Here is a 23,795-nt window from a genome sequence, read left to right as displayed (position 1 = left end):
CACTACCACCTTGCACAAAATTCTTGACATTACTATAGGGACATTCCCATTTCCAATGTCCGACATTGTTACACTCATGACAAGGAAGTATTTTCTTAATGTTTTGAACATCAGCCAAGGAAGTATTTTCTTAATGTTTTGAACATCAGCCACATTAACATTCGGATCTACTCAATTCCACGACCTCTACCTCTAAACCGAGGCACCATATTGCCCTGTTGCTGTATTCCCTGCATACCTCCTGTTTCACCATCCCTTGAAGTCCCTGCATACCTGCTGCTTGGGCAGATTTGATTTGCATCACCATTGCCTTTTCCCCTAATCTCTTCTGCTTTAACTCAACTTCGTCACTACAGTATTTTACATTATACCTCACCGATCGACTTTCCTTGCCAGCAAATCAAATGATTCTGAATCATGTTGCTAATTTCAGGCTTCAATCCTTGAACAAATCTGGACGCAAAATGAATAATATCTCTTGGTTCAATAATTTCTGTGTCACTGTATTGCTTGAATACTTGCAGCAATCTCCCTTAATAAGCATGAACAGACTCCTTTGTCTCTTGAGATGTCCTGTCAAATCTTTGCCAATCAATATCTTTAGGGGAAACTCTAGTTTTCAAAAACTCAATCACATTGTAGTAGCTTTTCATCACCTCTTCATACGGCGCACCTGTTACTGCATGTCTTAGCGGCTCTTTTGTTGGCCATTTACACTCAACCCACAAATCCACTGGAACCACAATCTCAAATAAAGTGATCATATCTTCCCACAGACACTTTGCAAGCTTGGCAAACCTCTTTGTTTGCTGGTACCACTCCACTGTTTTCTCGCTCAACTTTGGGTAATCATTTGTAAGTGACAGCATGTCACTTCTGCTCCAAGGAACATGAACAAAATTCCTTCTGGGAATTTCCCTCAGTGGCATCATTTTTTACAGACCCCTCAGCCTGCTGTACATCATTTGAAGATGCAGTTGGCTTTTTCTTCTGTTCTCTTTTCTTTGCCCATCTACCTTCCTGTTTATCTAATGCTCTTCATGTTTGAGTGTTCTAGATTAATTCTTTAATGTTAATTTCATTCCAGGCGATCTCATGTTTGCAATGTCTCTCGTATCAAATTCTGATCTGTAACTTCTCTTTAACTGTTTGAATTTATTCATCTCTATCTTATACTTTTTAACTAAATTAGTTAATTTCTCGTAAACCTGTCCCGCTCAAAAAGTAACATCCTTGCACATGAAGCGCAATTTATTTTCATTGTAAGAATCTAACCTGTCCAATTCAAGTGTTCCCTCAATCATTTCATTTAATTAAACATTTTAGTCTAGCCATGTTCAATATCTTTTCTCCCTCTGTGGTGCTCCCTAATATTAATGCTCTGCTCAAATTGTCTAACCATTCAGTCAGTTCTTGGGCTGTCAATCCTTGTAAATTAATGTTATTTCCATTGTCTCAGGGCATAAACTGTGGAATATTGCATGACGCTTTCATAGCCTGCTCTTGATCCATCACAGATGATCCCATTGAGCATGGGGGATGTGCCACAACAATCAGGGGACTTACTCTATCACTTCTGGTTAAGACCAGAGGGATTCATATGGGTCATGACTGGCACCGTAGTGCTCAGTCTCTCCATTTCTGCATTAGTTCCAAAGGGGGAATTCATTGCTGATACTGAATTTGGAATCTGTGAACTACTCACATTACTGTCCTGGGCATTCAACAGGACTACTGGACCTATTGTCACAGTAACTGTCAATGCATCTGGTCCTGACAAATTTGTTTGACTTGGCAGGAACTTTAATCCTTTACCTTGACTAGTTAATAGTGTACCAAAAGCCTGATTTGACTGATTCAGAGCAACATTCTGGGCTGTTGTTACTGGGGAATACAAAGGCATCTGTATCTGGTTCACAATTTGTGCAGGTGTCTGTACATTAGTTGTGGACTCAAATTGAGTCATTCTTGCATTCTGAATTGGCTGTGGCATTACTGGAACTGCGACTTTCTGGGTAGTGTTAACAAGTGGAACTGGCGGATAAACCGCTGGTACCTGTACAACGTTAGTAGTATGCAGAGTTGGAGTCATCTGAACCTGGCTTTGTTGAACTGGGGCTGTGGCCATATTCAGGACTACATTCTGATTTATTGATGTAACTGTATTGTATGGTGGGGTATGATTCTGCAACAACTGAGTTATAAATTCATCCTCTGAATCACTTTCGGTGTCCGCTACCTTTTTATATTCACCTAGCTTCTGTTTCTTGATCTTCTTTAGATTTCTTTTAACTTTAGATTTAACACTTGTATCACTTTCCTGTGTAATTGCTGGAAATAACTTCACTGCATGTAAAGTATCTGCTGTCCACATTCTCTGGCCCTCATCCGATCTGGCTTCGCCAACTTTTTTTCTGCTTTCCTCATTCTCCTTTCAAATTTCTGAGCCTCTTTCTGTCTCGCAAATAATTCCCAAATAGCAAGTGCTTCAAATTGTGCAAGTCTAGGAAGGGATTTTGATTCATACAACACCCTCTTCAGATTCTCTAATATCCTCAAATTAAACGTTCCGTAACTGGGAAAAGTTAAGTTACTCTTCTTCTCAGTTATTTTGCACCATTGATTTACTCAAAGACATTTCCCCCTTGACTTCGAATGCTAGTGTACCCTCAGGTGGAATAGGCTCACCCTCTCTAACTAGAAGAAAAACATCTCCTCTCAAAGTGCTCCTTAAAGCTTTGAAAAACTTCATTTTTACACAGAAAATGTTCACAAACACAAATTCTACAAATCCAGGAAATAATAGTCAATCCCACAATTCTTATCACGAGCTCTTCTCAACCTGTAGCAGCGCAGTCTTGTCCACCAATCCGTGCGCAGCTTTTCTCACCAACCGGCCTATCCCAGCGCAAACCAAATTACATCACACTCACTTCACTCGACAGCTGTGACTCAGTTCAGAGCCGTTTTATACACCTCTCACATAAACACCTAAATGCAAATATTGTGAGCCCAAAAAACAAACCTGTTCGCTCATTACGGGTAGGTCTCAAACACTTTGAAAGCTGTACCAAACTTTTGACTGTAGCCTTTTGCACAAAGAGGTACTCTTCTGGCAATGGCTTCCTAACATGCGCAAGTAAGATTTGACCCGCTAATCTCACTCCAATTGATAAGGATTCTCATTGTGCACTCCGGATTCATTTAATACCAATCAGCAACTCACACACTCAAGGATTCTACTGTCATTGTCGACAGCACTCAATCGACCAATACCTCACTGCAGACAATAAATTAACCAAGTGTCTCCATACACTTGTACAATAGTCCGGAGTCTTAGGCCTTGCAGGAGCCATCAACAGCCACATGGGCAATTTTTTAGCACAAAGCGCAACATTCAGTTGGAGTGCGCCAACTCTCCACTCTCTTACTTGGAGTACGCAAACTCCCTACTCAGTTACCTGGAGTATGCAAACTCCCTTCTCACTTCTTACATCACACTTCACTGCAGTTTAGCCAAAACAATGCAAGTGCAAACCTTACTCAAAATCCATACCGTACACTTGTAACACAATGGTGGAATTTCATCAACCCCTACACTACACCAAAAACAACTAACAATGTGGGCAAATTCTTACTATCGTCCTCACAAGACAAAACCGTAACTCTGCTACCAAAAACTGCGCACTTGAGGAGGTCGTCTGCCTGTCTCAGGTTCAGAAACCACAAATGCACTGGTGAGACATCATCGCTAGTCCCACCACTAGTTGGCGGAGAGTGTAGTAGTCAGATTCATTCAATCATAAACCAATGCCATAAAACCATAAACAATTCTATATGCCGCAAATAATTTAACACTAAATCAAACTCTAAACTGAATACGTTTCAAAGCTTTTTTACATATCCAAAATCAATGTCACATTTATGGCGCACAAAACGAAGTTATAAACATACATGAAAACCATTGGCAGACCAAAACATCTGAAGAGATTTAGCCTACTAAACATCATTACTGTTAAACACTCAATATGCACAATAATTTCAGATTTCAAAGCAGATGATGGTGACATCAGTAAATCATCAAAATACAATCTTTAACAGTCAATTGCAGAGTTTGCCATCCTATCTTTAACACAAATTGGGACTTGCATGTGTGGGAATGGGCTAACACGTGGGCAAAAGCAAAAGGAATACGAAAATAATTTGGAAAAATCATCTAACTAGGACACTCACTAAAAAATATGCTGGTGTAAATATCTAGGCTGAAAAGGAAACAAGAAACCACATTTAGTTATACCTCTCCTCCAGGGACAGCAGACTGAATAGTTCATCAGATGAACATTCACCTCCTCCCGACATCTGTAGACAGCAGCATCAGGACAGTGCAGAACACAGGCTGCACATATGGCAAGTCAGCAGTTCAGAGTTAGTTGGACATATTAGTACTGAACAGCATAAACAAATAGGGCAATTGAGACTATGAGGAAACTCATTAGAAGACTTCAAGAAGACAGGAGGTGACAGCAACAGACTCAAGGCAGGAGTAGACAGACTGCGACAGAGTTATGGACAGAGTAACTGTTTCAGGGTAGTCAATCAATTAATCAATCAAAAAATGTATTAAGCGCGCTACTCACCCGGTAGGGTCTGAAGGTGCTGTGGGGGGGGGAAGGGTAGGGGGAGGGATGCTGATTTACTGTTCCAAAAGCCATGTTTTGAGGTGTTTTCTGAAGGTCAGGAGGTCCTGGGTCTTGCGTAGGTTGGTTGGGAGGTAGTTCCAGGTCTTGGAGGCAAGGTAGGAGATGGATCTGCCTCCGGAGGTGGTACGTAGGATGTGGGGGATTGTGGCGAGGGCGAGGTCAGCAGAGCGGAGGAGACGAGTGGGTTTGTGGAAGTTCACTCTTTTGTTGAGGTAGGCTGGTCTAATGTTGTGGAGGGATTTGTGGGCGTGGATGAGGATTTTGAAAGTGATCCTTTTGCTGTTGGGTAGCCAGTGAAGGAATCTGAGGTGGGCGGAGATGTGTTCATGGCATCGGAGGTTCAGGGTGAGACGTGCGGCTGAGTTCTGTATCCGCTGGAGTTGCAGCTGAAGCTTGACTGTGGTACCAGCGTAGAGGGCGTTTCCGTAGTCTAGTCTGCTGCTGATGAGTGCATGGGTGACGGTCTTCCTGGTTTCTATGGGGATCCATTTGAAGGTCTTATGCAGCATGCAGAGGGTGTTGAAACAGGAGGAAGTTATAGAGTTGATTTGCTGGGCCATGGAGAGAGAAGATTCTAAGATGATGCTGAGGGTTTTGGGGGTGGTCCTAGGGCGGTGGGCCACCAGGAGTTGTCCCATACTGTCTTGTTGGGGCCGAAGATGATGATTTCGGTTTTGTTGGAGTTGAGTTTGAGATGGCTTGCTGTCATCCATTTGGCGGTGGCGAGGAGTCTGGCGTTGAGGTTTGTCTTGGCGGTGGTGGGGTTCCTGGTGAGGGAGATGACGAGCTGGGTGTCATCTGCGTAGGATATGATGGTGATTCCGTGAGGGCGGAGGATGTTGGCGAGCGGGCCATGTAAATGTTGAAGAGGGTAGGGCTGAGGGAGGACCCTTGGGGGACCCCGCAGATGATCTTGGTTGCTGGGGACTGGAAGGGAGGGAGGCAAACTTTCTGGGTTCTTTCTGCAAGGAAGGAGGTGAGCCAGTCCAGGGCCTTGTGTCGGATTCTTAGGTGAAAAGGCGTGTTCAGAGGATTTGCTGGCAGACAGTGTTGAGGCTGCTGAGAGGTCCAGGAGGATGAGTGCGACAGTCTCGCCCTTGTCAACTCTGGTTCTGATGTCGTCAGTGCAGGCGATGAGGGCGGTCTCAGTGCTGTGGTTCTTGCTGAATCCAGACTGGGAGGCATCAAGTGCGTTGTTTTCCTCTAGGAAGTGAGAAAGGCGGGCGTTCACTAGCTTCTCAGCAACCTTGGCGGGGAAGGGGAGAAGAGAAATGGGGCGGTAGTTTGTGAGGTCATCCGGGTCTGCTTTGGGTTTTTTGAGGAGTGCGGTTACTTCGGCGTGCTTACAGGGGTCTGGGAAGGTGTCGTCGTCGAAGGAGCTGCTGATTACGTCATGGAGCTGAAGAGCGATGATTGGGCTGGCCCTGTTGAAGATGTGATGGGGGCAGAGGTCTGTGGGGGAGTGGAGTTCATGGTTATTTCAGTTTCTTCATCGTTGGTAGGGGCCCAAGTGTGCAGTTGGTTGGAGTGGGAGTGTGTGGTATTGTTGGTCGTGTCGGTGGTGGTGATGGTGGGTGCAGGTGGTGTGAAGCTGTTGTGTATGTCTGGCATTTTGAGGTGAAAGTGGTTGGAGAGGGAGTTGCAAAGCTTTTGTGTGTGAGTGGGGTCGATGTTGCAGGATTTGGGTTTGGTGAGCTCTTTGATGATGGTAAAGAGTTCCTTGCTGTTATGTGAGTTACTATCTACGCGTTCTTTATAGTAAGCCCTTTTGGTGGTTCGGAAGAGTTGGTGATGTTTGCGTATGGTGGTTTTGAGGGTGGAGAAGTTGATCATGGAGGGTTCTTGGGGCCAAGCTTTCTTGGTCTTGCAGCATTCACGCTTGGAGGCTTGGAGTTCAGTGGTGAACCAGGGGGCGGTCTTGATGTTGAGGGTGGTGTTGTTACTTTTTATAGGGGCGAGAGAGTCTGTGCAGGTTGTAATCCATTGTGTGAGGCTGTGGGCGGCGATGTTGGGGTCGTTGGTGAGAGGGGGGAGTTTGTGCGAGCTTGGCGTACAGATGTTCTGTGGGGATCTTGTCCCACATACGGTAAGGTGTGGTGTGCTGTCGGTAGTGGGTGGGGGGTTTCGTGAAGGAGAAGTGGACGCAGTGGTGGTCGGTCCAGTGGTGTTCGGTGGTGTGTGTGAATGTTATGTGGTTGCTGGAGGTAAAAATTGCATCTAGTGAGTGTCCTGCTGAGTGAGTGGGTGAGGTGACCAGTTGTTTGAGTCCTAGGTTTATGAGGTTTTCTAGCAGGGTAGTGGAGTTGTGGTCATGGGGGTTTTCCAGGTGAAAGTTGATGTCACCAAGGAGGATGTAGTCTGTGGAAGTGAGGGCGTGGGAGCTGATGGTGTCAGCGATGGTGTCACAGAAAGGGGGGGCGAGGTCCTGGTGGTTTGTAAATGAGGGTTCCTCTGAGGGTGGTGTTGGTGTTTATGTGAATTAATAAGTGTAGGTGTTCTGCGCTGTCTAGGGTGTCGTGGGTGTTGGTGGTGATCTTGATGGTGCTTTTATGTATGATGGCGATGCCTCCTCCCGGTTTGTTTAGACGGTCTCTACGAGAGATTTTGTAGCCTTCTGGGATGGCTATGGCTATGTCGGGTTCAGATGAGGGGTTCATCCAAGTTTCCATGAGGAAGGCGATGTCAGGGGAGTGTGTTGTGATCAGGTCCCAGAGCTCAATGGCGTGCTTGTGTACGGAGTGGTTGTTTAAGAGTATGCAGTTAAGGTGGTTGCGGGGGCTGTTGTTGTTGTGGAGCGTGTTGGTGTTGTTGTGGAGTGTGTTAGTGTTGTTGTGGAGCGTGTTAGTGTTGTTGTGGAGCATGTTAGTGTTGTTGTGGAGCGTGTTAGTGCTGTTGTGGGGCGTGTTAGTGTAGTGGAGCGTGTTAGTGTTGTTGTGGGGCGTGTTATAGTTGGTGTGTGGCGTGTTAGAGTTGGTGTGGAGCGTGTTGGTGTTGTTGGTGTTTGTGGGGGTGCAGGAGAAACTGCATGTATGACATGTAAAAGGTCTGTGTGTGTTCTTGGGGTTGGCTTGTGTGCAGGCGGGGTGCCGTCCTGGGTTGGGGGCATGTAGTTTAATGGAGGAGTAATGCTGCCTTGGGGGGTCGGGCAGCGAGGGCCAGGGGGACTGGCGCTGGGTGTGGGCCAGGCGCGGACGGGCGCAGACAGGCTTGCCTCTGGCGCGCCCGCTGCGTGCGGCCGCCATTGAGAGGGGGAGATGGGAGGGTGGAGCAGCTGGGAGGCGGTAGGGAAGGGCCAATGGGTGCGCGAGGGGGGCGGGGACGCAGCGGCAGGACAAAACGGGACCGGCGAGAGCTGGCTGAGAAACAGGCGAGCACCGCAAACTAAGCAGTTTGCAGAAGGGGCACAGGGGCAGAGATACAAAAGCAGCAAAAATACAGTGGGGGCAGAAATATACAATGCAAAAATGCTTTTAGTGCGAAAGTGAAAACGAAAACGAAAAAAACAAGGAAAATAAAAGCAGAGCACAACAAGAAGTGCCTACCACTAGGCACCAGGGATGAGGTGCAGGGGGGTGCCTGCTGGTGGTGGAAGGCCTTGAACTTCAGTCCAGGCGGCTGTCGCGGGGTCGGGGTCAGGGCACGGAGGCAGGCTGGTGGAGCCAACTGGACTCCTGGCCAGAACCAGGTCAGGGAGTCACACCGTTAGACGGACTAACTCAAAGTTTCAAAGTCTCTCAGTAATTAGAAATATCCATGGTCTTCTTGATTGGTCCTTCAGGTGGGCTCATCTTACACACAAGATTCGGCGTCCAATGGTTGTCGACGGCACCATCAAATTTACAACTATTCCGGATTTTCACAGCAAAAGTGTCTTGTCATTTCAATTATTTCATACAGTTCCAACAAAATATTACATTTTCTGTTTTTTGTTACTTCAAAATTATTTCTCACAACACACAAAATAAGCTAAGCATTTCTAACATAGGAATTATGAGTTTCCTGTCTTGTTCAACAGCTAGAACAAATATTGTTACATAGTTATTACTGATACATGCTCTTTACCTTCAATATAATAGGACATTCAATACCATGTTAACAACCTAGAGAAAGAATTCAGGTCAGAGGGAACTTAATAAGCAAGAAATTAATCTTTCAGGTCTAGTCAACCTAAGAAAACCTAAATGCACATTAATACAATTAATACATATAGGTCCTATTGCACACCTTACAATTAAATCATATAAGCAAAGCAAATTATTTTATTGCAAACATTATTTACGACATTATTAGAACACAATTTAAACGTGCATTTATATTTCTGTACACATGTAACTCATGTTAATAAAATTCATTTAATTCAATATAAGTATGATTAATTCATATTCATTTAATATTTACCTTCTAATATTCATCTAGTAAAATAATTTTTGCATTATCTCATGTCAGTAAATCACTCACATATAAATGCACAATATCTTTCATGTTAAACATTATGTTAAAATACAAATGGCAGCCACATTGTCCACCATAATTTAAACATACACCTTTTACATTTCCATGGTAATTTCTCCATTAGGCTCTTAAACTGAAGGTTTATAAGTCACTGTATGCTAGCTTCTATGCCACTAATGTAATAGTAAAATGTGATCTTTATCAGTTTCAATATTGGAATTATATGATTTCCTTGCATTGGTTACCAGCTTCAGCACATAATGTGGCTTTAAGGGGAGGGACAGTGAATGTAATTAGCCTTGTCAGGATGATGCTACCTACTGGAAGAGCACCACAGCTTGTAGTGATGATCTGAAGTGTTCTGGTGGAATGGAGTTCTTAAATTGTAGAAGATGAAGTTAGTATGAAGCCAGTTTCATCATTTTATTGGCATTTTCATTGAAGTTTAAGGTATTTTCAATGGAAAATCCCAATGATTTGGCTACTGGGAAAAGAGAAGGCAAAAGTCTTAAGGGGGCAAAGGCATTGAAACATTTTTGGCACATTGTTTTACGCTTGTGTACATTTACATATAGAGGTAAGACAGGGGTATAATTGCACCATTATTCCTATTTTCCCACATTGGTCATGATAGACTGATGGGTACTTTATGTTTCCACAGATTTTTCATTCTCATTCTTTGGATCTTAGTAAGTATTTTCTTTTCAAACAATGCTTTCATCAGAACTTTGTGTTTTTATGAATGCTGGGGTAATTCGTCTGCCTGTTTGATCGTTATGTAGCTGATTTAGGACATTGTTTCCCTATGTTTGGCCTTGTTTACGGACTAATCTAGTGTAAGTTGTAATATTTGCACTAACACTTTTATAAGAGGAATACTGTGCACACAGTTGTTGTTTCATTATTGTAGATGTGAGTCACTATGATATGTGGTTTAGGATGTTCCTTTTACTGTGTAGGTTCTCCTATTTATTTACCCCTTAGTACATAATGCACGTCACACATTTTGATGGTTTGTTAATTGTGGACCTGTCCAGTGTGTGTTTTCATGGGTTTTTCATGATTCTCCTTGGGGATGACTCCTTTCTTGGTGCCAGGTTCACTGTTGTGGTTGGATGATGAGCGGATCCACATCATGCTTTATTGGTGGTGTGCTTCATAATTTTATTCTATCTTATTGTTGAAATTGCCCCTTTGTTAGACCTGGCATCCTTGGTGTGGTTTCCCCTGTCTTTTTGCCTCTGCTTCCTGTATTTTTGGCATTCTGCTGGATTTAGTGTTTTGCTGGTTTTGGTACTCTGGGCACTTTACCACTGCTGACAGAGCTAAAGTGCAAGTGCTCTCTATCTAAATTGCTATTATGATTGGTTATCCCTGATTGGCATATTTAATTTACTAGTAAGTCCTTAGTAAAGTGCACTAGGGGTGCCAAGGGCCTTTAAATCAAATGCTACTAGTGGGCCTGCAGCACTGATTGTGCCACCCACATGAGTAGCCCTGTAAACATGTCTCAGACCTGCGACTGCAGTGTCTACGTCGGCGGTTTGGAACTGCCAGTTCGACCTGGCAAGTGCACCCACTTGCAAGGCCTAAACCTTCTCTTTAACTACATATAAGTCACCCCTAAGGTAGGCCCAGAGCAGCCCCATAGGCAGGTTGCAGTGTAGTTAAAGGGTAGCACATGTCCTGGTAGTAAACATACTGCCAAATTTGGTTTTCACTATTGCAAGGCCTATCTCTCCCACAGGTTAACATGGGAATTGCCTTTAAATACCTTTTGAGTGTAATTTCCCATTGGGAGCAGATAGAGATATGGAGTTTGTGGTCTGTGAACTCACAATTTAAAAATACACCTTTTGATAAAGTTGGTTTTTAGACTGAAAATGCCACTTTTAGAAAGTAGGCATTTTCTTGCTTAACCATTCTGTGCCTCACTCTAGACAGTAACACAAAGGGAGCTGAGGTGTGTCCTGCATATCCTAATGGGTCTTCCTGGGTTAGAGTGGGAGGGAGGAGCTGACACCTGCATTTAAAAGGGCTGTGCATGACCTCACACAATACAGTCTCCAGCCCCTTAGAGTGTGGCTTGGGCAGGGCAAGGAAGAGGCAGGGTTTTGTGCACTACAAAGACTTTCCTTTGAAGTTTGTCTACATATTTTTTAATTTTTTTTTTATTGAGTTTCACATATAGATAACAACAAGTAACAGCACAACCTGAAAGTCTCAGTCCGCCAGTGTCTAGTCTATCAATCAGTGTCATCCACCACCAAGATGCGCATGAAACAAGATGTCTTTACAGATACAATAGTCCAACAAATTTGTACATTGCAGTATAAGGCATTGGCAATGGAGGTGACATTCCTGAAAGTGTAGAACTATTATAGAGGGGAGGGGGGGGGACATGCACTCGTTTAATCACAAAACAGAAACACTACCTTATATCTCATGGGAAACCTCCAGGGGTGGACTACTTAACAGTCCCACTGGTTCCAGCACATCACCGGAACTCCGCGTCACCTATATCCCAAGTGATATGTCCAAGGCACGGAGAAATGCCTGAAAGGTGGCCCATGTGTCTATGGGTCGTGAGTTTTCCTGCATTAAGTCCCAATAAAGATTTTGTTGTTCCTGACAGTACGCCATGTCTTTCAGCCAGTCCGTCCTGCACTGGCTGCGATTACAGCCCCAATACAGTGCTATTCTGTGCTTTGCTAGAATGAGTAGCATCTTACTAACTTTTAACAGTCAGGGTGTATGTCCTTGACATACCCTAGGAGTGCAAACAGTGGGGTGTGTGGGAGCACTAATCCAGATATCTCGTCAATCACACCAAACACCTCCTGCCAAAATGCCTTAATCCCACTGCAACTCCAAGCGGAGTGTAGAAAGTCTGTGTCAGGTGCCACGCACCTTGGACACCCTGAGTCTGAGAGCAATCACATGCGATAGACCCGCTGAGGGGTATGATATAATCGATTTATAAACTTGAAATGACTCGAGCGCAGCCGATAATTAGGGGAGACACTGTGCATATGCGCGCAGCAGTATTTCCAGACATCATCGTACAAGGCCATATCTAAATCGTATTCACAGTGCACCCTGTAGATGGAGCAGAAGCCTACATAGTTGCATATAGGCAAGTGACAAGTCGCTTAGACGTCGGGCGGAGTATAGCAGCTACGAGGCCTGAAATACCTGTGGAGGAGAGGGGAAGTGACTATGCTGCGTGCGGACTGCCGCCCTGATCTGGAGAATGGTAAAACAATATAATGCAGTGTTGTAGGGTTCAAGGAGCGCTGATCCGGGGGTCACAAATTGGCCCTCTGGGGACATGGCACCCATAGTAGTCGGCTGCATATTGTGAAGGTGAATTCGCACATTTCCCTCCCCTGTAATAGGCAGCCCAGGTTGGTCTAGTGGTGACATGGAGGGCACATACAGAGCTGCAGTGCCAGTGCAACGAAATAGCTCCTGCCTTGCCAAGGCCATGCACGCTACATTATTGCGATATGCCTGTGTGCTGCCGGCACAGGGGAAAGTATAGTGACCTGGAAAGTCTGCGCAGCCAAATGGAATCTTGTTCAGGGCCATTGTGTGGCGGCTAACAAATGGGTTGGGTCCAGAAGTGAGCAAAGTGTGCCGGGGTGCAGTTGTAATATAGCTCCACATCAGGAGCCACCAGTCCACCCATTTCAAAGGGCTCGGTTAGCATGCCCCATCAGTTTCTGGGCTGCCTACCCACCCAGACCAGAGTTATTAATAACGAGCAAAGCCTTCTTTAAAAAACAGGATGCAAGAGGCATGGGGATATTGATGAATAAATATAGAAATTTATGACCACCATCTTGGCGATCGCGATACGCCCCGTAAGCGAGAGGGGGAGAGAACGGCAAGCCTCAACTCTGTCCTGCAGCCAGGAGATCGACTTGCCATAGTTTTCAGTCCAGAGATCATTCACACCTCTACACAGCCAAACTCCCAGGAAACGCACTGGCTCAGTTGCCCAGTGAAGTGGATACTCTGAGGCATGTGGGTAAATAACAGATTTTGCCTAGTTTATTGTGACACCCGAAAGCTGGCCAAACCTTATAAATTCTAGTATGATAGGCTCTAGATTGATATGTGGGTCCCACATGTACAGGGTAACGTCACTCTGCGTACATCAGTACTAAAATGTGACACTGTCAAAATGCAAACCCCCTCTGGCACAAGCGCACGCCCAGTGGCTCCATCGCCACTGCAAAAAAATAGCAGCGAGAGGGGACAGCCCTGCCGGGTGCCCCTAGATATCGGGAAGGATTCAGTGATATACCCATTGATTCTCAATCTAGCGGTCAGATGAAGCAGCCTGATCAATTGATTCAATCTGGGGCTTAGACCCAAACAGGCTAGAAGCACGAACAAGACGAGCCATACGAGGGAGTCTAATGCCTTGGTGGCATCTAAGAATGTCTTTCCAATGTGCTTGCCAATGTGCTGAATTCTCAGTTTTGCTGGATAGATGAAAGAATATTTAGCAACATTTTGGTTCAGCTAGCGTTTCAGCGGCAGAAAAGCTTCACGTTTCGCCTGGACGCCAGCAGTATTGTCTGGGAAGATGGTGAGTGTTGTTGTTATAGATAATAGGACTGCCCTCTGGGGCCAGGCGGAGCACCGTGACTCCATCCCTATAATTTAGCAGGCACACTATAATGGTTCTGGCCGGAGTCCGGCACCGAAGACGGTGTAGTAGGGAAAAACGACTTCAGCATGCCCTCCACATATTCCTCTATACGACCCATTTCTGTTGATTCAGGGATACCCAGGATGCAGAGATTGTGACGCCTCGAGGTCCTCATTTTTATTGCAAATCACCTCAAGCACACGCTCCATCTGAAGAAGCCGCTTGTCGGAAACATGGCGTCCATCCTCTAAGTCAGAAGTGCGGGTCTGCACATGGTCAAGCCGGGTATCATGGCCATCCACTTTCTTTTAGATGGTCCATACGGTCAGTGAGATGGTCGAACTTAGCGTCAATGCCGCTGAGGCTCCGCTTGAGGTCAAAGAACATAGCCTCGATTGACAAAGACTGCACCTCATCCTCTTGGATCGATTCCATTGCGTTCTCGTCTGAAGCTGCTCTAATAGCGTGCCTAGACTTCTTCCTGCTTTCGAATGAGAGTTTCTTTTGCCTGTGGTCAGTTTTCCATATACCGCAAACCTCCTGTCCCAGCCAGTCGCACTGTAAGTAATGTGTCACTTGCGGTCAACTCCTCCCTTCTCCCGGCATAGCTTCTCTGCGCAGTGTCTCGCAGCCAGTATAAGTGCGCTTTCAGCACCTCTGATCTAGGTGGCAGATATGGGTAGCTGCCTCCTTCATGCCTGGCAGCCCAGGGTTCCTCACTGCCCTCCAAAACAGGGCAAACAACACTTCTCAGGACCGCCCACCTTATATAGTCTACGACCAAGCACAGCCAGGCCTTAATCTTCACAGACGGGGCCAGGCGACAGGTCATGGCACAGGTTCAAAATCTTCACTCCAGGCCATCAGCTCAGGAGAAGCACCAAAATCACAAGGACTTCGAGCTGCATCCCCTGTTCCAAGGTTGGGCCACCAAACCCTCAGTGCACCCCCACGAGGGCCCTCCTACCTCCAGGCACAAGCAATCCAGGTATGGGCGGCACTTCACCCCAGGGTCGCTCACTCCACCAGGGCTGCAGCTGTGTCCAGACCCTAAGGGAGCCCAGCATGGCCCTCCACAATGTTACTCGGCGTGTGCCCCACAATCCCGCCCGAGCACACTGCCCTTTGCAGTGCACCATTTCCAAGTGGTGGGAAGACACCGCTGCTGAAGCTCTCCCCCGGGTCTCCTCCCATTGTAAGGATCTCTTCTCGAACGGGTGATGATCCAGGCAGTGCACCCGCCCAAGGTCACAATGGATGCCACCCACCGCACACACAGGCCTGGCGTGTGGCTTCACGAAATCCACGGCCTCCGCAACAGCTGCCGCTCGCCAGGCACTCACGTCGTCCCCTGCCGACTGCAGGGGGTTGCTTCAGTGCTCCTAGGCCAGCACCACTATGGCCAAGGGACAATCGAGCTCCAACCAGCGCTATCAACAGGCCGGCCTACAGAGGCAGGGTAGTCTCACCGTCAAAGTATCAGAGGCCGTGGCCCACCAGCTGCACAGCCCACCCCCCTCCTCACTCTTGCAGCCACAAAACGAAAGGAGGGCTGTAGGAAAGTCCTTTTTGCCTTGGTCACCCCCAAACGTTTTGGACAGATACTGATGGTTACTGACTCTTGGCTGTGCCCTGGGTACTGCTTACCAGTCCCAGGGCCAGTGCTCTGTGTAAAGTGGATATGCAAATTAGGCTAATTATAATTGGCAAAATTAACCTACATATAAGTCCCTAGTATATGGTAGGGCATGTAGGGTTAGGGACCCCAGCATAAATAGTGCACCCTGAGGTGCCCAGTGTCATTTTAAAGGCAGGCCTTCCTTGCTGGCTGCTTTTAAATTAAAGTTACATGCAAAATCGACTTTGGAATTGAAAGTAGTTCCAATGTCTTAAACTACCTTATTTTTACATATAAGTCACCCCTAAAGTGTGCCCTATGTGCCCCTATGGCTGGGTGCCATGTAGCTATAAGCAGGGGCCTTATAAAAATAGTTTTAAATAGTTTTATAAGCCCTGGTGAGGTAAAACAGCCAAATTAGTTTTTCCCTCATTGTAGTGAATGGCCTCCATAGGCTATAATGGGGAGACTTTATCTTAATTTATAAAGTACCCTTAAGTGACAAATACCACAAGTTTGGTATCAAATTAATTGTTATAATAAATCTCACAACTTACAATTGTTGGATTTAATATAACTTGTTCAGGTAAAGAGTTTTAAACTTTACGTACAAAGTTACCAACTTCAGCCCTGCAGTGTTTTGCTGCTTTGCTCTGATTGGCCAACCTCTGGCAGCCTGGCCAGGCTGCCTTCATGAGGTGTGAAGTGGCCTGGTTCAACACAAAGAGAAGTGCCTGGGGGAGGAGATCTTCCCTCAGCAGATGGGGAAGCAGGAAGGAGGGAGGGCTGCCAAACTGGTCTTCGAAGGCAGGGAAGGAAATTTGGAGCAACCCAGCCCCTCCCTCACATCCTGAAAACTCAGACAATTAGGTGCCCTCTTGATTAGATTAGGAGAGGGCAGGAGAGGGGTATGTTTAGGATTTTTAGCCACACCAGTGGGTGGGCTCAGACAGATGTAACCTCCAAAAATCATTTTCAGCCTTGATGGATTTTTGAGGAATGTTGCTCCCTGGGACTGATTTTTGCCACACTTCCCAGGAAGTGAACATCACAGGGGGAAGGACCCTGCATCTGATTGGAGAACCAGGACCCCCCAGTTTTTCACCCAGGAGGCAAGGGTAAAACTGGACTGGCAGACCTGCACCCACACCTCAGATCCCTACCAGGATGAACTACAGGAGAAGAAGGACTGCTCTGCTGGACCCCTGCAGTCCTCCAGAGTGCACCTGGAAACTGCACTCTGGAGGACTGCACCAGCTGCACAATTGGGCTTCACCACAAGAAGGACTTTGTCTGGCTTCAACTTGTTCAAGGAGGGACTTCCTGTTTGCTACAGGTGAAAACTTGCTAACCAGAGTCCCCTGCCCCAACTCCTGAAGAAACTGACCAGCTGACCTGTGTCCAGTGGCCAAAAAGGAGTTTGCACCAGGTGCATTCTGGAAGTTGTAGTCCGCACCCTCAAGGAGCATCTCAGAGCGTATTGAACCTTAGGGTGAGCTGTGGACCTCAAAAGAACCTTAAAGGAAATTCTGGAAGAAGATCCAGAAGTTTGGAGAACTTTTGGAAAAGAGCTCCATAAAGGGACCGACCTGGCGCAGCAACTCTAGCTTGCTTGCCTGAACCACTACCCGGCCTGACTTGCAGGTTCTTCCCGGTGAAGAAAAGCTCCGAAAAAGTGACTAAGTCTGACCGTAGTAAGTTGACCGGGACCTCCCAGGCAGTGTATCCGAAGAGGGCTCCAAGGACATCGGATCAAGGTCAGGTTTGCCCTGGTCAAGGGGTTTTCATCTAAAAAACACGACTACGTCCGAAGGTAAAAATCTCCACCAAGGGCTCCCGCGACGCGTATCCCAGGAAGAGTTCCAGGAGGTCGGATTGGACTGACGACTTGGAAAATCTCCAGAAAAATGACTAAGTCCGAAGGTAAACGTTTGACCGAGGCCTCCATTGGGCTGTAGCCGAGCAGGGCTCCATGACTTTGACTTTTCCCCGGTCTAGGTACGACCAGATGACCAAATTGGCGCTATTCGTTTCTAAGTGCTATAAAGCATTAATTCTTTAAAAATTCATATCTCTGGTTCCCTTTATCTGATTTTATTCGTTTTGGTGTCATTCTAATGTTAACATTATTTCCTATTTTTATAAATTGGTTTTGGATTTGTAAACTGTTTCGTATGTTTTATTTAATTACTGTTTTGTGATATTTGAATGCTTTACGCTTTGTCTTCTAAGTTAAGCCTTGTCGCTCGTTGCCAAACTACCAAGGGCTGAGCTAGGTTTAATTTACTGAGACCTAACTGGACCTAAGTGGAGGTTAGCAGCCTATTGCTAAGTGTAGGTACTTATCTGTCCTTACCAATAACCCATTTTCCAACAAGGTCCAACTCTGCTCCTGGTGCTGCAGGACCCAGAAACTCGCTGTCACATCACATTCGCTGCAGCCGATGGATCTCAGGATCAGGAGTAATACAGGAGTTATCCTTCTGTCCCGTCGAGCCTCATGAAGTGACGCCCATCTTGCAGTCCGGCCACGCCACGATCCTGAAGTTTGCCTACTTAAAAAGCAGAAATGAATATAAGTATTGTACTGCTGACCCCACAATTTTAGAACACTTCTGGATCAAGAGAAACCTCTGCCAAGGAGAAGGGCTGAAGAGCTGTGTGGAGGAGTACTGCCCCTTTGCTGTGTGTTCTTTGTTGGTTTGGTCTCCAGCTGCTGCTTCTTCCTTAGAGAGTACAAAGAATGGACTTTGCTGTGAATTCTGGTTGTGAAGTTTCTCAACAGGCTTGGACTGAGCTTGCCTCCTGTTAAGAAGTCTCAGGGACATCAAAGACTTCATCTGCCAGCACATGGGCTCTCTTGCTGAGACCCTTGACTTGCCAAGTGGTACCACTCCAGTCCCTGGGCCCTTGGAAGGAGAAGCTGGTAAAACCTGAGTGAGAATCCACGTTCCGGTGCTGAGCGACAGAAGAATTGATGCAGCACCCGCCTCACGACTGTAAAATCGACACAGCGCCTGCCTCGCGGCTGCAGAAATAAAGACATTGCCAGCTCAGTGCGACTTCATCCACGCATTGCTTACCCGGCGGGAAAAGAATCGACACACGACCTCACTTACGAGTAATGAATCGCATCATCACTTGCTTTTCTAATGCACCCTCGCCCCTGCAGCTTTTTTTGTATGCATACTAGGTGCTTTGTTCTAAAACAACGCTTCCATTGATTCTTATCGATTAAGACTCTTTTACTTTAAGTCGTGATATTTTTACTTCAGTATGTTGGCTTTTTGTCGTTTTGGTCTTGTATGGTTTAGATAAATATTCTCTATTTTTCTAAACTGGTGTGGAGTCCTTTTGTGGTGTTTTCACTGTGTTAGTGTATATGTTTGTGTAAATACTTTACACATTGCCTCTGAGATAAGCATGACTGCTTGTGCCAAGCTACCAAGGGGGTGAGCAGGGGTTATCTGAGCTACTTATCTCCCCTAGAGTGAGGGTCCCTACTTGGACATGGTGTAAACTGACTGATAACTTGAGACCCCATTTCTAACACCCTTTATTATGTTCTATGTATAGGTTCAATTAAAGAGTCTAGACTTTATTTTGATTTTGACACTGTCCTGTAGATGGTCTCAAGTACTATTTAGATGCATGGAAACCGAAAAGTCGACAGTTGGACCAACACAATTTTCAAGGCATGGACTTCTTTCTACAACAACCTAATATAAGGAAATAACTTTAATGAGTCATTAACAAGCAGTTGGGTGTTGCCCTAGCTTTCCCATCTCACTTTATGAGAAATATGAAACCTATGTGTCTGCTGATTGACAGTGGGTTGGTGCTGTTGATTTTGACCCTATGTAAGTATAAATGGTTGTTTTGGATAATTAAAGGTTTGTTTTGATCACTCAACCAGGAGCATGCCTAATATATATACAACATTGATATATATTTTTTTTTATATATAGTATTTTAAAGGGACTGCATTATGGGGTTGGATGATATGACAAAACCAAATTCCGCAAAATGAAAGACTGAGTTTTACGTGAATCTCCTCCTTCAGGTGGCAGTTCTGTGTATATACATACTGTACATTGGGTGCACTGTCCCCGTTTGCACAATGGAGGACACTGCCATAGTGCGCCCTGTTATGATAAATGTGCTTCCCCCATGGGAGCCTCAAACTCACGCTGCCCTCAGGGTAGGTCTCTCATTGCATTACTGAGGGGCTGCTTCCATGACGCTCCGTGTTTCACGGTGGAGGTGACAAACTGCACCCACTTTAAAGAGGAGACAGAGATCCCACTGCAGGCAGGAGTGGAGTGAATGACTACACCCATCTGCGGGGGGCTGTCTGGGGGATCTATGGGACCTCCTTTCCCACCCTGAAGGGCGCACTAACAGTCTGCCATATTTTTTTGGCACACTGCTAGTTTGCTCCCTAGGGGTCTATTCACCTCTGCACTCACATTGATAATAGGGTGCAGAGGGAAAGGTATTCCCTCATTTGCAAGGGACCATTCCCCGATGGAAATGAGCGAACGCTTCCTCACAGTAGCGCTGATGCTACCTGTGCACCAGTGCCATCAGCATTACTGAAGGGCCGCACAAGCGTCTGCAGCCTCTTCTGTAATACCATAGTGCCCCGGGTGGGTGTTGGGAGGTGCACAGGCCCCAAGTGCAGTGTATAAGGGCAGTTTGAAATATGTGTGGTAGATACTGCCAGCTCAGCACGAAGGAGACTAGCATTATGTGCAACACACACAGGCACACACAGATTCACAGTCTTACACACACACATACGGACTCCAACTGACTCCAGAACTCACCAGTCCAGGTACACTTAGACAAACCCACGCATGCATTACATATTACAATTATCTTTCATATATGACCAAGATGTGATGACGGTGAAAGGTCCCAGTTATTAAGAAAGAACGTCCCATTTTCCATGGAAGAGTCAGTAGGCTGTCACAGTGAGACAGATAAAAAAGCCCGTGCCACTGACTACAAACATGCTACCACCATCAGTCACCCGATAGCCTAGGATTAGAGGAAAGTTGCATTGCCACTCAAAAAGTTCATCCACCTTGCGATTCTCCTTGAGATGAGTGGCCAGCACTGATGTCAGAAAAAACTGTAAAAGGGAGAGCTTTCTGTGGGCTCACAAGATTGTGCACCTCACAGGAGGTAAAACAACCATGGCTGTCACAAAAATAAATAAGAGCAGGACAGCACAACTTCACAAAGCTTTGCAGAGTAGTTTTGTGCCAACATAACAAGTTCAAAAATTATTGAAGATTTAATACACAAAAAGTAAACGTTTGTCGCATGTGGTGCTACTAGATGAAATCTCAGATGTCTTGAACAGAAATGTTCGCATTAGATTAACATCTACTTGGAATACCTGTACCTCTCGACCTAACGGTGGTCCATTTATGAGCTGAAGACATGGATATGAACACTTGCTTGACAAACCATAGTAAATTATACTGCTTAAGGCTAGGTGGACCATTGCACATCTGTGTAAAATGACAGGTCTTTTCTTCGTTAAAATATAGTGGAGTGGTGAGGCAGGAGGGCATTATCGCGATAGAAAAACGGATGGAATCATATTTGCGGCGCTTTAGAAAATGAGACAGTTTTCATTGTCCGTACGCATCTTACTTGGATTTAAAAGGTATCCCTTGTAACTCTTGTGAGAGGATGTGAATTGACCAGTCAGGTGAATAAAAAACAAATGAACAGTTTGAGAAATTCCCTTTCACTCGCTCCTGTATGAAAATAAATGACTACAGTACCCAACTATTATTGATCTAGACCATGGAAACTAGCCTTAAGAAATTGAAAATCTAACAGTTATGAGGCTAAATGCTGTTGTTGGGAAAAACACATTCAGCATGGCACGGACAGGGATAGCAGTAAATATTCTTGAATTCAGTCATGGTTTGAAAACACAACAAAAGAAGTCCAAAAGTTATTGTTTGGTGGGGGCATTAGACAAAAGAGTTAAATATGTAATAATGATTTTTATATGACTGTTTCGTTTTTCTTGCGAAGCGTGGCGTTTCCCTACTCGTGGTATGTTTCGCCGCTATGTTATGTTACTCATCCAGAGACTATCTTGCCATCTTGCGAGATAGAGTCTGAATAATCACGCACCATACATAACGTTGTGTATGTGTATACAATAGTAGCTTGTCGCATTCACAATAAAAGTCTGATTTAATGGATGGCAGTAGCCTTACATTTGTGAAAAAAAAGGGCTTTACCCCTCACTCTACCGAAGCATGATCGCCTAAATTAGAGATGGGCCAATCGGAAGAGATACTGTACTGCTAAAACTACTGGTTACTATATTATCTCTGTTCCAGACTGTGACTTCATTGCTAGACCAGGATCAGAGCATTTGATCTCTCTATGCATGGGTGGAAAGAGTAAGTGCTTCATTGTAAAATATGCCATTCTTCATTTTACTTTTAGGGCTTCAGTACATGATACCCGAGCATTTTCAAGTGCCCCAATGAAGTACATCCTTGTAACTGGCGGCGTCATCTCAGGCATTGGTAAAGGTATTATTGCAAGCAGCATTGGCACCATCCTGAAGTCATGTGGTCTACGTGTCACAGCGATTAAAATCGATCCATATATTAATATTGATGCAGGAACGTTTTCACCCTATGAACATGGTAGGTGGAATCAAATAAGAACTCACTTTTGTTTTTACTTTGCGGACAGGTTAATATTTTACATGAGTTACACACGAGTGATGTCATAAGGAAATTCTCTTTTTTAAATGTATATAAATATTTCAAAAACAGCGCGTGCACGTGTGAGAAAGGACATCTTTTTGAATGGTTATTTTAATTTTCAAGTTTGGCTTTTGCCAGTTTTTAGACTTTTGCTCAGTGACACAGCCATTCACTGCCACTGTGTGTGTGTACTCTGTGCATATAAAATGAGGTTAAATTGGATACAGACAATTGCCTTATTTAATCGTCCAGTAAAGCTATGGTAAAGTGGTCTAGGAAATGCATCAGTTGTGTGGTATATAAATGTCACATATGGGTTGCAGTGTGTATGTACACCACTTACATATATGACTGAAAACATATGTATTCAGGTACACCATTGTAACCTGGCTGGCTGCAATTTAAAACACTGCTGTAACACGTTAGAGGAACAGGATCTGCCATGTAGAGAAAAAACTCATATATTTACACTAAGGCACTCTTTAGTGTGCCTTGTAAGCCCACTGGGCTGGGTGATTAATGTTAAGAAGTAGGACATGCTACATATTTAAAAAAGTATGTCCTTCTGCAGGTAAGCGACGTTTTTGTATGGAGTGACCCACTTGTAAATAAAGCCTTTTTTCACAATTGCACATAGGAAAATGCTAGAAACGTGCTTAACAGCCCCTTTTTAGTATTTATCAAAAGTCCGCTTCAGTGTGAAAGTTGATGTTTCATATCTAGAGTGGATTGGCAACTTTAAAAATCATACTTTCTGGTGGCTAAAAGCTTAGCAATGATACACTTGCTCTCCTGGCTTTTCCTTCCCTCTAGTGGCAGTATTTAGCACTTAAAAATATGTTCTGCTAGGAAAATGTAGAACCTCCTTTAAAAGACAGAAAGACTGGATTGGGGCAATCAGCGGGCAATCAGTGGGCACCTGTGTGGGATGGGCCAACTGAGAGTGTACAAGAGCAGATAGACCAGGCAACTTCATTGTTACTTAGGTGTGTTTGGTGCCATCGCCACCTTATTTTCATCCTGCAGCCCGCCACGGGTGCTGTACCCTGACTCTTGTTATATTTTATTTGTTCATGTCAGACCAGCTGTGTATGTTAGACTCCCTCAAACTTTATCTCCAAAAGTAGGTGGTTTGAAAATCACTAGCTTACTGTATGCCTCTGATTTAGCGCTAAGTGCATCCAACACCATCGAACTCAAAAAATATTAGAAGGCTTGGAAATGTTCAGTAAGGATAGTTTTTAGAAAAGTTAATTCAGGACTGCTTTCTCACAACCGAGAAAACAGCAAAACCATGATCTTCACAAAAAGGGATCTGGCTATACTTGGACTGTTAATAGAACGAAGATTATTCAAGCTGTAATTTATCCATATTTAAGTGTTAGTTCCTCTTCCATTATTATTTGGGAGACCACCCAGTGTAGCTGGGAACATGGATGTCTTACTATGATCTCCACTCTAAAGACATTTTAAATCATCACGGTGTCCAGTCCGTAGGTGCCACCTTAACCGTGTTTAAGGTCAAACTCGATCTGAGTATGCTGCATGGCTCTCCTGCTTTAAAAGAAAAGCGTAAGGCGTGTGAACACTGTATGTACCCATACATGCCA

At 45.1% G+C, this 23,795-nt stretch overlaps 1 protein-coding gene across 3 annotated transcripts in view; it reads left to right on the top strand.

Annotated features, from left to right (window-relative positions):
- CTPS2 (CTP synthase 2) overlaps positions 1-23,795 on the top strand; it is a 1,490,982-nt gene that overhangs the window by 88,671 nt on the left and 1,378,516 nt on the right. For all 3 annotated transcript variants that reach the window (XM_069205035.1, XM_069205036.1, XM_069205034.1), the window contains one exon: positions 21,917-22,122. In XM_069205035.1, the coding sequence (XP_069061136.1) occupies positions 21,957-22,122 (166 nt within the window). In that variant the 5' untranslated portion in view covers positions 21,917-21,956. The remainder of the gene's footprint in view (positions 1-21,916; positions 22,123-23,795) is intronic.

Source organism: Pleurodeles waltl, chromosome 8, assembly GCF_031143425.1.
Source record: "Pleurodeles waltl isolate 20211129_DDA chromosome 8, aPleWal1.hap1.20221129, whole genome shotgun sequence".
In the NCBI taxonomy this organism is placed as follows: domain Eukaryota; kingdom Metazoa; phylum Chordata; class Amphibia; order Caudata; family Salamandridae; genus Pleurodeles; species Pleurodeles waltl.
This window is presented reverse-complemented; position numbering and strand designations above follow the sequence as displayed.